General features: G+C 40.5%; 2 protein-coding genes across 8 annotated transcripts in view; one reads left to right on the forward strand and one right to left on the reverse strand.

Moving 5' to 3' along the window:
• Positions 1–12,424, forward strand: part of LOC135204909 (transcription initiation factor TFIID subunit 10-like) — an 85,161-nt gene that overhangs the window by 42,140 nt on the left and 30,597 nt on the right. The window lies entirely within an intron of this gene.
• The window catches only part of LOC135204907 (chloride intracellular channel exl-1-like), a 15,825-nt gene continuing 3,515 nt past the window's right edge, over positions 115–12,424 (reverse strand). The window contains exons 1-6 of one of the 6 annotated variants that reach the window (XM_064235163.1): positions 7,941–8,064; positions 3,956–4,166; positions 2,861–2,991; positions 1,934–2,132; positions 935–1,101; positions 115–480 (exon numbers count right to left, since the gene is read on the reverse strand). In XM_064235163.1, the coding sequence (XP_064091233.1) occupies positions 279–480; positions 935–1,101; positions 1,934–2,132; positions 2,861–2,991; positions 3,956–4,129 (873 nt within the window). In that variant the 5' untranslated portion in view covers positions 4,130–4,166; positions 7,941–8,064 and the 3' untranslated portion in view covers positions 115–278. Of the gene's footprint in view, positions 481–934; positions 1,102–1,933; positions 2,133–2,860; positions 2,992–3,955; positions 4,167–7,541; positions 7,787–7,940; positions 8,065–12,424 lie in introns of those variants that run through there. The other 5 variants (XM_064235160.1, XM_064235161.1, XM_064235158.1 and 2 more) reach the window with 5 other exon arrangements.

Raw genomic sequence — 12,424 nt, forward strand, 5'->3', positions numbered from 1 at the left:
GCAAATCCCCCCTCCCTCCCTTTAAAAAAAAATTCAATTAAGGTTATTAAATTTTGGACAAAGCTTAACTATGCGCAGACTCGTGTTTTATGTAAACTGATAAAAACTTTCAAAGATTTTTCAGATATTTTATTAAAAAAAAATCACAATACCTTATCTATAGATAAATATTCATGACTGAGAGAGTGACTTATGATTAAGCAGATCAACTTTATTACAGTACAGAGAATTAGAACGTGATCTCAAGTTTGATATCGACGACTCTTGAGACGGTGCAATTAGCTCTCGTCAATGATTGTCACCACGGAGGCGTGGACAGGTACGTCAAAGGAGAACTTTGGTTTTTCTTTGGCGATGACGGAGTGCTTTTTGTGCGACAGCTTTGGCGTTTCTGGTCTGTCGTGCCAGTGGAGGATGATTTCCTGGTCGCACGGGCATGTTCTGACGAAAACTGGGTGGGTGTATGCTGCGTGAAGGTATCTGGAAGTAGAAGGGGGAAAGAAGTTAGAAAATACATTCTTTACTTCAGGTTGAAGCAGAGAGGATTTCAGTACTGAGACAATATTGGACCATGGAATATCCCTATTATCATTTTTAAACCCACAATTTTCTTAAAAAAAAAAAAAATTAAAGCAGCAATGGTTATGGCTGTAGACACTCACTAGTGAATAATCATATTATAAGAAAGTGGGACGGATAAATTTCTATAAAAAGAGAATTTGGGGGTAAACTAAGACATTAAAAGTACATCATGTGGAAGCACTTCTAGAGCATGAAGGAGGAGTACCTGTATTCAGAGTCCAGTAGAAACAGCCTGTGATGTACGTACAGGATTATCTCTTACTACACTGCTGGTGTAAAAAGCTACAATAAACATGCCTATACTGGGCAGGAGAAACATTATCAGGAACCTCTCGATAAGCAATTCACTCACCTCCAGAATCCCCTCAGATCCGTGGGTATGTCATAGTTTTTGAGAGCCTTTGCCGCAACGCGGAGGTGCTGCAGCTTGGGAAGTACCTCACAGTCGAGATGTGTTAAGTTATTGCCGCACAGATACTGGATGTGTGCTTGGTTGGCGTTCTCCTCCTCCCCCTCATCCTGTTGAAGGAGAGAATGATTCAACCGAGTCATTTAAAATGTTGCAGAATATGTTCCACGTAGTAAAATGTATGAGTTGTCTTGAGGAATGATGTACAGGTATAGAGGAAGGGATATAATTTTGCAAGTAATGTTACTGTACTTTAGTTATTATTATTATTATTATTATTACAGTGAATCCCCCGTATTCCCGGATTTCTCTCTGGAACATACGAGTATACCCCCATTATTCGCAGAAAATTTGCCTATTTGCAGTATTTTTCTATTAGAAATATCCACAAATTCTTGTTTTTTTTAATAAATTTCATCATAAAATACACATTTTGTAATAAAACTATTAAATAAACCAAATGTAAACATTTATTAGTGGGTTTTTCTTGAGTTTTACCCAACAAAATAGGCAGTGTTAAACATTTTTGTAGGGGTTTCAACTAATCACGGGTTCTACCTATTCGCGGGGAGGTTTGGTATGCATCCCCCGCGAATACGGGGGGGACCGTTGTATTATTATTGCTTATTTTAGCTGGTTTTTAATGGGGCAATTTTGGTTGATACACATACGTATCACTGTACCTCCTATGTCAACTGCTTGGTACTTCAATGCAAGAAGCTTGGTCCTTGTAATTTTGCTTAGAAATGGTTTATTGTTTTACATGGATGTATATAGATTGACATTGTGGAAGTATATCTTGCAATAAGGTCATGGCATTTTGCACCAAAAAGTTGAGAAGGTTAGGTTTGTGACTTTGATCGGTTTACCTAAGAATAAATCTAGTCTGCTACTGCAGTTGCTATGCTTTTGAATTAAGTACAGCCTTCAATCTCCACATACCTGATGCGAGTCGCCGTTTGTGATGCCGTTTGTTATGTTCAGACTCTTTTCCAAGAATATGTTTAGCTTCTTCAGGGCCTGATCCAGTTTTGACGGGTCTTCGTTGACGGCCTTGATGTAGAAGCAGAACTTGGAGAAGAAATCTTTGGTAGCCAAGTCAGCATCAGGGTTGTTGTACTCCAGACCTCCACCTGGGTAGCTGCAAAACAGGAAACAGTTTAGAAAACCTTTTTTATATATATTTTTTATGCATGAACTCTGTTACCATTGGCTGAGTGGGAATTTACCCCATTGTTCTTGGAAAACTTGATTGATGCACAGTATACGTATACTTTATTTCTACATATTCTTGAGTGAATTTTAAGATTACATTGGGGACTCACTAATCTGAATGCCAACTCTCCAGAATCTTGGACTATCCAGAATCTTGGAAAATCCAGAATCTTGGAAAATCCAGATAGAATATGGATTAGGAATGGAATATAGAATTTAGGCCAAAAGTCAAGTGCTAGGACCTAAGAGATTATTTAGTGCTGAAAGGGAAGTTGTTATTACAGGAGGTTTTAAAGGTATAACTGGAGGAAAACCTCACAGTTGCACTAAGAAACAATTGTCAGGAGAGGGTGGAAAGCAAGATGGAAGAAAGAGAATATGAACAGAGTATGCAATAATAAAAGGAATGGAAGGGTTGCAGCTAGAGGCAGAAGAGATGTTGTGAAGACCCTTAAACGGTGTGCTTTGAGGTTCTTTGACAACACTGCCCCCCTATGGGAGAATATGAATTAGATGTGTTTTCAAGGGACCTTGTCAGCCTGTCCTAAGATTAAACTATATATACCCTCTTTGTTGTAGTAAAGGTTAGGGAGAGCCAATGCCATACTTCCTTTAGGTGACACAAGATGAAAGACGTCTATGGAGGAGACTTACTTTGTGTCTAGGTACTGGATGATGTCGTCCAGGGCGTCGAACCCGTCGTCCCCGTGAATCAGGGCCGGCACGTGTTTCAGACCCAGCGCTTTGAATTCTGGCGGGGGTTTTGCTGGATTAGTGGTGATTACCTGAAAGGAGAACGACATTATTGGGGACTGAGATGATATGTACAGTGCATGGGCATACTGTCTTTTTACAGGAAGTTATAGAACTTCTTAGGGTGCAAGATAGATTGAGTGGTGCAATTTCCGGTGTGTTTGACCATGCTCCTAGTGTGCCTCTTGTCTAGATGTATGAATGAACTAATGCTGTAGAGGTTGATTTACAAAGAAATAGAAGAAGTTATTATGTCACTAGTACCTCCCACATGAGAAATACATCGCTGTTGATTAGCAGTGTAATCTTTGAACTGTAACTGGGCTGAATTGAAGCCCTGTGAATTTTGTAGAATCCCAGAACAAGACAAACTGCTCGTTTACTATACGATTAACAGTTTCCTTTACAATAATTATTGACAGCAAACTGTAACGTGAGGTATTATCACAGAAGATCATTTATTTTTTCAGTCAGATTTTTGTTGGAATCCCCATCTCTTTGAGTTGTGGTGTCCCATTTTCCAGGAAGACCTGTCTTGCCTCTAAAGTGAATTTTGAATTTTTGTTCCTTTGATTTGGAAAAAGAACAAGTGGCCAAAAACAATGCAGATTAGGGATACAAGGGATTAAGTAATCACTAAGTTGTGTAATTAGATGCTAGTACTTTAATATTTTGCTTATAATACATTTTTATTTATTTATTCATTTATTTATCGATATACCTTCTATTACATCTCTCGAATGAACACCATATTCTTTGGAAGTTCTTTGGAAGCTTGAATTTCAAGTCAGTGGCCTGTGTAGGCTCTTTCCATATGAATAGGGTTCATCTTTTGAATAATGATAATACGTAATGATAATAATACAGTAATAGGAAAGGACAAAAACCTTGGATAGAAAGTCCAGTGTTGGAGAGGGAATTTTTTGGTAATTGTAGGGAACAGCAGGGCTCAAGATATGGGCTCTACAGAGACTGGGGCTCACGATTCCCACTCACCTTAAACTTCAACAGCTTCAGTTGTGACTTGATAAGGAGGACCATGAAGACCCTCTGGCAGAAGGGGCATGCTCCCATGCGTTCCCCATCCACTCCAGCCTTCACGTAGGCCGTGACTTCGTCCAGGGGTCCTGGGACAGCCGTCTTTGGCTGTTGTTGGCCCACGCTTCCCATCGTTTATTTGGTTGTGTTTCGGTTCTGGTTTATAGTCCTGCGGAAACAGAAAACCATATGACATTAGGAGTCATTGAAAACAGAGATATTTTGGGCAGTTGCAGTGCCAAGATAGAGAAGGAATATGCATATAGACACTACCCTACAGGCAGTCCCCGGGTTACGACGGGGGTTCCGTTCTTGAGACGCATTGTAACCCGAAAATCGTCGTAAGCCGGAACATAAAAAATCCTAAGAAAACCTTACTTTTAATGCTTTGGATGCATTGAAAACTATGTAAACTGCATTCTTATTGCATTTTTCATTTTAAAAATCTTCAAATATTGATTATTTTGCATTTTTGGTGTCATATTTCTTCTGCCAGATGAGCATTGTAGGCGTCGTAACCCTGGAAATAATGTCTGATGAATATAATTGAGAAGCTCCTTAACCTCGGAACGTCGTGAGCCAAACCCGTCGTAACCCAGGGACTGCCTATTGTGTTTTAGGATGAAAATAAACTTACATTATTACAGTAACTGAACAAACAATGCAGCATACAAACGGCTGTCTTGTACGTAACGCATTTGTAAGTAGGATGGTGTTTGTATGTATTTGTGTGCTGATAATATAAAATTTACAGATAAAGATATGTAAACATAACCAGAAATAAGGACATTTTCATTTGGAGACAATTTTTTGTTTTGTACAGTATACTAATAATTACAGGATTTGGTGAATCAAAGATTTTATCACATGAGAAAATAGAGATGATACTTTTATGTGCTTTATGTGATATCCCCTCCCATTTAGTTTTATTTTGTGGATAGTAGGCACGTGTCTCTGTCAGCATTATTATGTAGAGGAAACAAAGGCAAAAGGTGCGGCATTGGTGTACTAAACTGGCCCGCTATTGTTGCCAACACCCAGCCAAAGCTCTTAAGCTCGTCAGTGCCAAGTTATAAACACCTTGACGGGAGTGCCCTAGTAACTAAAAAAAAGTTGGCCCTCTCTGGGCTGTAAAACCCTGTGACTGGGTGACACATTTTTCTTTCCAGTTACTCGTTATTTTAGTTTGCTTGTTAGAAGTCTGTGAATCTTGAGAGAGAGAGAGAGAGAGAGAGAGACTGAAGATCTTTTTCTCTAGTGTTGTCCTGTTACCGTTTTCAGGCGTTATGTAACCCTGACATCGAGTTGGTCTATTTTGGCAGGGCAGAACCTTGGACGTTTATTTTTGTAACCTCTCTCTCTCTCTCTCTCTCTCTCTCTCTCTCTCTCTCTCTCTCTCTCTGTTAAACCTTAATGTTCAATTTTTTCCCTCCAAAATGCAACAGTTGGGTAAAAACAATGTTAATAGTAATTATTAATAATAATAATAATAATCAACAGCTCAGATATAAATGTAACATCATTTTCCTATTTAAGGTAAATTACGTTGATTCAATTTAAATAATCTTTTTTAGTTAATATAATTATTATTATCGTCAGTGTACTCGTACAATAAAAAAATTGGTAATATAAGAGAGGGTCAGACTAGCGCGTCATTACCAAAAGCCAAGACCGAGGTATCTGTAATCTTTGTATACTTATTTATGGGGGTGTGGTGAGATAGGTCAGCCCGTGCTGGACGAAGGCACAATTAAAAGTCTGTTTCATTTCTTGTGAATCTTACACACAGCAAAATATGAAAATATATGGATACTCATTGCGTTATATATTATTCTTTGTGTGGCATTTATTGTTTACGAGTGATGAACTCCACACTCAGAATTGGTGTCTCTCACCGCTGGTCTGTAAATAACTATGCGGACCAAAGGAGCTGTTTAGAAGTGTAGAAGTGTGGAAAGTACTTGACACTTAATAAGGTCACAACGTGATTTAAGTGAATTCATCTACAGTATTTGATTTGGAAACTAAAATTGAATCACTTTTCCCCATTGAAGCAGCCTTTGCGTTAATAGGGGTTAATTATTCGGCCATTTTTTAAATACTGTTCGCTGAGGGACTTCTCACCCTCTCTAACACTCGTTTCACAGTACAACTGTTGGAAGGTTCTCCTCCTGTTACACCATTCAAACATCCATAATGCAATATTCTCTCTCAGTGCTCCATGACCTCATAGGTCCCAGAGCTTGGCCATTGGCCTAAATTCTGTATGATGCATTATTCCCTGCTGAAGATCTCTCTTTATCCTTGTCCTAGGAGACAGACGACGACAGTCATTGGATCTCGCATTCTCGCGCACACCACGAGCATAGACTCTCGCAGGAGCCATTCAGTCACCCGTCATAGCATGCGATGTCCTAAGTCAAAAATGTCCTTAGACACAAAGCAGATTAGATTCACGATCTCCTTATGCAAATTAAAGGCCGCAGCCATCTTTGTCTGGGGAATGCTGGCTTCTACAAGGATCTAGTAGAATCTTTCCTTTTATGGGAATTTGCGTTTCTTTGTCATCGTACCTCTCTCTCTCTCTCTCTCTCTCTCTCTCTCTCTCTCTCTCTCTCTCTCTCTCTCTCTCTCTCTCATACACGCACAGACACAAGCAGAACATAGACCACAAGAACTATTTATTTCATTTTAATTCTTGGTAGCTGATGGTAGCTAATGTCACCACCTCCTAGGATAATAGAGGCAAGCCCAATATTATTAATAATTGAGAGAGAGAGAGAGAGAGAGAGAGAGAATTTTCTAGGTCACCCTGCAAATAAAGGGAAAAAAACACAACAGAATTGACTAGGTGGCAACTGCCCGCTATAAATAGCCGCCTTACGCATTTCGTTAGATTGTCATACTTATTATTTTATTATTACTAAAATAATGCTGATTTAATACTTAACACGACACTTAACCTTATACTTATATTTACTTATGTTTAAACTACGTACTTTAGCTGTTTTTAAATAGGTTAGTGTTTTTAAGTTTACTTATTAACTGAAAAAAAGTGTTATGCGTATTGTTCCTTTAGGCCTAAAGATAAACCATTCTCCGATGGGTGTATCACTCGAGCCTTGTCGGAGATTTGTGTTTTAGTGGAATTCTTGAGTTCGTTTTTAATTCAAGGTTAAAATAGAGTTATGAAATAGTCACTTATCGTCGACGATACGCGAATAACCGTAGGTATCGTCACAATACTGCATAGATACGTATCTTATCACACTCACTTTGCTGTTACCACTTTATAATCACTTCAATCATTTCGCTATTTTAGTAGAGTAACGTAATAGAAATAAGTAAGTGGGATAATTAAGTATCTAAGTAGAGCATGTAAGTAAGTCTGATTACAACGAGACGTATCGTAAATATTGATAGAAGATTGCATCTCGTATTCTGACACTTCGAGAACACCACCACAATTTGAAAGATATTGGAATGGGGAGTTTTTTTTTTTTTTTTTTTTTTAACGGTGTGGGTTTATAATTCAACCCCTCACCCACACAACCCCTCACACGCCCACACACTCACGCGCCCACGATAAAACTATGATAACCCGTCCAGATCGGACGAAAATGGCATAGTCACTGAGACCTTCGCTCTAACCCTCGTCTTTTGAGGTGGAAGCCGTCCGTGAGGTTCTGGCACCGCGCTACATCAACCCCAGAGCCAAAAACGGCTCTCAAGCAGTGCCATCACCACCATTAGGGAATCTCCAACAGCATCTCCAACGCTACACTCACGTTGGGAACGCCAACAATTGCGTGGGTTTTGTCCTCACAACTTTAGACGTCCATAGTAAGCCATATGCTTACTAGACCTATATATAGAGTTTCTCCAACATTACAGCCGCCAAGACCAATACCCCAGCGCCAACACTCCTCCAACACCAACATACCATCACATAGTGCCTCCTCCCTCACCATCACCACCAAAAATCCGCCATAGGGACGCACGCGTCTCGCCAACACTATCACCAACACTACTTTTTTTTCTCTCTCTCTACTTTTTTTTTCTCTCTCCCTTTTCTGTTCCTTCGACTCTTACAGATGTTCCTGCTCCTGCTACTTAACTGCTGCTACTTGTGCGTTCCTTACTACTAGACTTTTTCGCTCCCAAGGAATCTCTCTCTCTCTCTCTCTCTCTCTCTCTCTCTCTCTCTCTCTCTCTCTCAGTAAGACCGACCGCCAACCCATACCTCCATCTCCTGCCACCCTCTGCCCACCCAAGGCTTCGTTTGGCGCTCTCTCTCTCTCTCTCTCCTCTCTCTCTCTCTCTCTCTCTCTCCTTAACTTGGTAAATGGTAACCGCGTCTTATCCCAATTTATCCTAATTGTTTCGGTCCGTGTCTATTAGAGTAATTATTATCAACATTCTCTTTCTTCTCCCAGCCTTTTGGAGTCCATTTTAATCTCTGATGTTATCGCCTCATGATCTCAGCAATTGGGATGAGGTTGCGATCCCTACGCCGCTCCCCCTTTTTTTTTAGCTGCAAATATCTAAATGGCGCGTGATTCGTAACTATAGGTCTAGAGTCATATAGTGACTTCACCAAGAGGAATTAGGCCTATGACGTATTCCCAGTCTTTCGCGGGAGCTCGTAGGAACTAGTGTTTCGATCATTCTTATTCCTGAATCCCAGGACATTCTCTCTCTCTCTCTCTCTCTCTCTCTCTCTCTCTCTCTCTCTCCTGAAGGATCTGTCACGCCCTTTGACCTCGAGTCTCCTCGCGAGAGGCCAGGGGGAAAAAAAATGCCGGTCGTAATGACAAATGGCTTCCTTGGGTTTTGTCCCCGTGTGGGTGACTGCATCTCTCTTTCTCTCTCGCTTTATTTTCACATTGGATGAGAGAGAGAGAGAGAGAGAGATCCAAAATAATTCTAGTGAAGTGACCATAATTGAAACACCAGAAGGGCTCTGATCTCTCTCTCTCTCGCTTTATTTTCACATTGGATGTGAGAGAGAGAGAGAGAGGGATCCAAAATAAGTCTAGTGAAATGTCCGTAATTGAAACACCAAAAGGACTCGGAGAGAGGTAACTTGTCTTAGAGCTTTAAAAACCAATCGTGGGATATATATTCTCTCTCCTCTCTCTCTCTCTCTCTCTCTCTCTCTCTCTCTCTCTCTGCAGCTACTATATTATGCCCTTTCCTTCTTCCCTCCTCGTCGTCCGTAACCTTGGCCGGGCAGATAGGGTTGCTTGAGAACCACCAGATGTCAGCACGGGATTGGTTGTTGCGGTGATGTTTCGCCTCGACGTGTTGTTGTAGCCGATGTTGTGTATAGAGAGGATGTTGTAGGATGTTTGCACCTGAGAAAACTTCGGCCCCACAGACTCTCTCTCTCTCTCTCTCTCTCTCTCTCTCTCTGAGTTACAGAGAAGCGCTCTCGGTCTAACGGTGTCGGGGACGGTATATTAGTTCCCTAGGCCTATAAAGCCTTTGAATTAGTATTACCATGATGGGGAAGAGTTTAGAGAGAGAGAGAGAGAGAGGAGGGGTGTGTGCGTGTGTGTATTACGTAACACCTGTGTTATTACACGTGACTAAAAAAAGCAATTCCCATCATTTCCCGTTGGCGCCGAATGTGATACAACAAAAACCTATTGTGATGATCGAGTTCGACTCGTTTAACTTCTCTCTCTCTCTCTCTCTCGTTTGTATGATGAATTCATAAACCAACAGTTAATAGTCTCTCTCTCTCTCTCTCTCTCTCTCTCTCTCTCTCTCTCTGTAGTTGATTACTACATTCTAATTAAGATTTAAATGGAAGTGGAGGTTCTATTATCTCTTATTAGGTTATTATTCCTAAATTAAAACCTATTCACACTGGACGCTGTTTCCCCAGCTGGTCAGCTGTTCAACCCTCCGAACAGACTGTGTGTGTGTGTGTACGTGTGTATGTCGGTGTAAGTGTGTGTGTGTGTATGTGTATGTGTCAGGCTCTCTTCGTCTCCCTGCGTTGCGTAACGTATAAATAGCGTCTCCTTTTTTTCTTGTTTTTTTTTCTGCATCCAGTTTTGTGTAAAACCACAGGTGGGCCTATTTTAGTAGAGACGCCATCTTTCTTATGTAGTCAGCGCCAAGGCGTATTTCTGGATATTATTATTATTATTATTATTATTATTATTATTATTATTATTATTGATAATTAAAAGCCAAAAGCCCAGGTGTGTTTAAAAAATATGTATATATTTTTAATTGTACAGGGTTAAAATCCAAAAATTGTCATTTTTACCTTGTACAATATATACATATATATATATATATATATATATTGCACAAGGTTAAAAATGACAAGGACTTTTAACCTTGTACAAATAAAATATATACATATATATTTAACACTACTGTGGCTTTTAAGCGGCAATAATAGTAATAATAATAATAATAATAATAATAATAATAATAATAATAATAATATTCCGTTGTTAATTCATACCCAGCATCCAACTTCACTTCCGTAAAGGAGAGTTGGCTCAGCAATCCCCCTCTCCCACGAAATTGATCCGTAGCAAGTATGGCGTTGAAACGTTAACCCTTGCGGACTCTGTTGGCGTAAAAGACTTCTGTTTACCGTCCTGCGTGTGTTGTGTTGCTGGGGATATCCTGTCATATGGAAATACATTTCCTCTTACAGAGAAAGCTAAGTAAATGCGAAGTACACGTGGTGGATGGACTTGGCAGGCAGCCATGACGTGAAAGGGTTAAGTATTATCACTCTGCAGGGTGAAATGTTTGAGTGTATAGTCTTGATTAGTTACATCCACCAAGAACAGTGTACTGCACTATAGTAGATTCACATCAACCGTGCATATGATGTCTAAGCCAGTCCCTTACGACGCACCTGATTGGCTGTCGATGAGCCAATCACAGGTCTGGAAACTCTCTCTCAAGAGAGAGTTCACATAGGCAGGATGTAGTATGTTCCGCCTCCCCTGAGGGATACATCTTTCAAAAGTATCCCTCAGGAGAGGTGGAACATACATCCTTCCTAAGTGACCATTCGAGAGAGAGACTTGAGAAGAGTTTCCAGTCCCGTGATTGGCTTATCAACAGCCAATCAGGAGCGTCATAAGGCACTGATGGCCTAGACATCAAATGCACGGTTGATGTGAATCTACTATATCTACAATATAAGTTTAGACGCTGCCATCGAACTTGTATGGGAAAATTGTCATGTTGATGTTGGACAACCTCTGGCCTTCCCCAACTTGCAAGACCTTGCCAAATACAACAGGTGTCTGTGTTTTTCCCTGAGTGGCGAAAACAATTTTTTTTTTCTTTGAAGCTCTCACAGGAGGGACGCCTCTTTCTCGAAAGTTTAATGAGGCTAATCGAGTGTCCAGGTCTATTTATAGACTTTTAGTGTGTTCTAGAGAGTCCCCATCAGACTCGTACACGAGCGGGCTAGACGGACTCGGACATGCCCGAACAGAGTTCCCGAAAAGGGCATCATCGAATGGGTCCACGCAGCAAGTGCCCCGAAATACCCGACGTATTCTAGACTCGTTCCTCCGTTGCTAATAAGGAGTTCTTGGAAGGCTTTAGGTAGTACGAGAAGTAAGTGTGTGTGTATATTGGTTCTACTTGGCGCATCTTTCCCGTTGAGGGTGTGTGAGCATGTGCGTGTCAGGTAGTATAAGTTTAGGTCATATTGCAGGCCTCATTGTCTCCCGTAGGATTAGATATTGGAGATTTGATGGGATGTTTTGATACCTATTTATAGTTAGCCACTAAAACCAGACAGTTTGGTCAAACCATAGTAGTTATATATGACAAGTGTCCATCTAACTTCCGCTTTATGCATTTGTATCTTAGAAAGGGGATGCAGGGAAGGGGGGGGAGGGGGGCAGGGTTTTAATGCACCTTTTGCTTCAAGGGTGGGCCAATCGGGAAATTTAGGGTGGATGGGTCGCCCCCTATTTTGAACATCTTGACATAGATATGATGTTGATCTTTGCACATTGCAAATGAATCCTTGACGAGGTGCTATGCACTGAGAGAGAGAGAGAGAGAGAGAGAGAGAGCTCGCGCAAATTGGTCGTGACAGACTCAAGTGATTTTGTTGACTCCTCGACTTCCTCTCTCTCTCTCTCTCTCTCTCTCTCTCTCTCTCTCTCTCTCAAGTGTGTCAATAGAAATCTGAATCGACCGTAATGCGGGTATTATGTACAATGAATAAACCGGTTTTAAGATCACTATACCCCTATCGCATTGCATAATGAATCATTGCCATAATTATCCATTATAATGGAGCTGTTTTATATTACGTCATTGTAATCATTCTAGATTAGAATGAACTTACTTATACTTATTTTGGTCATTATACTCGTAATCAACGAAATTTTTCACAATCCACGGTAACTAGAGAGCTCTTTG

Source organism: Macrobrachium nipponense, chromosome 47 (assembly GCF_015104395.2).
Source record: "Macrobrachium nipponense isolate FS-2020 chromosome 47, ASM1510439v2, whole genome shotgun sequence".
Classification (NCBI taxonomy): Eukaryota; Metazoa; Arthropoda; class Malacostraca; order Decapoda; family Palaemonidae; genus Macrobrachium; species Macrobrachium nipponense.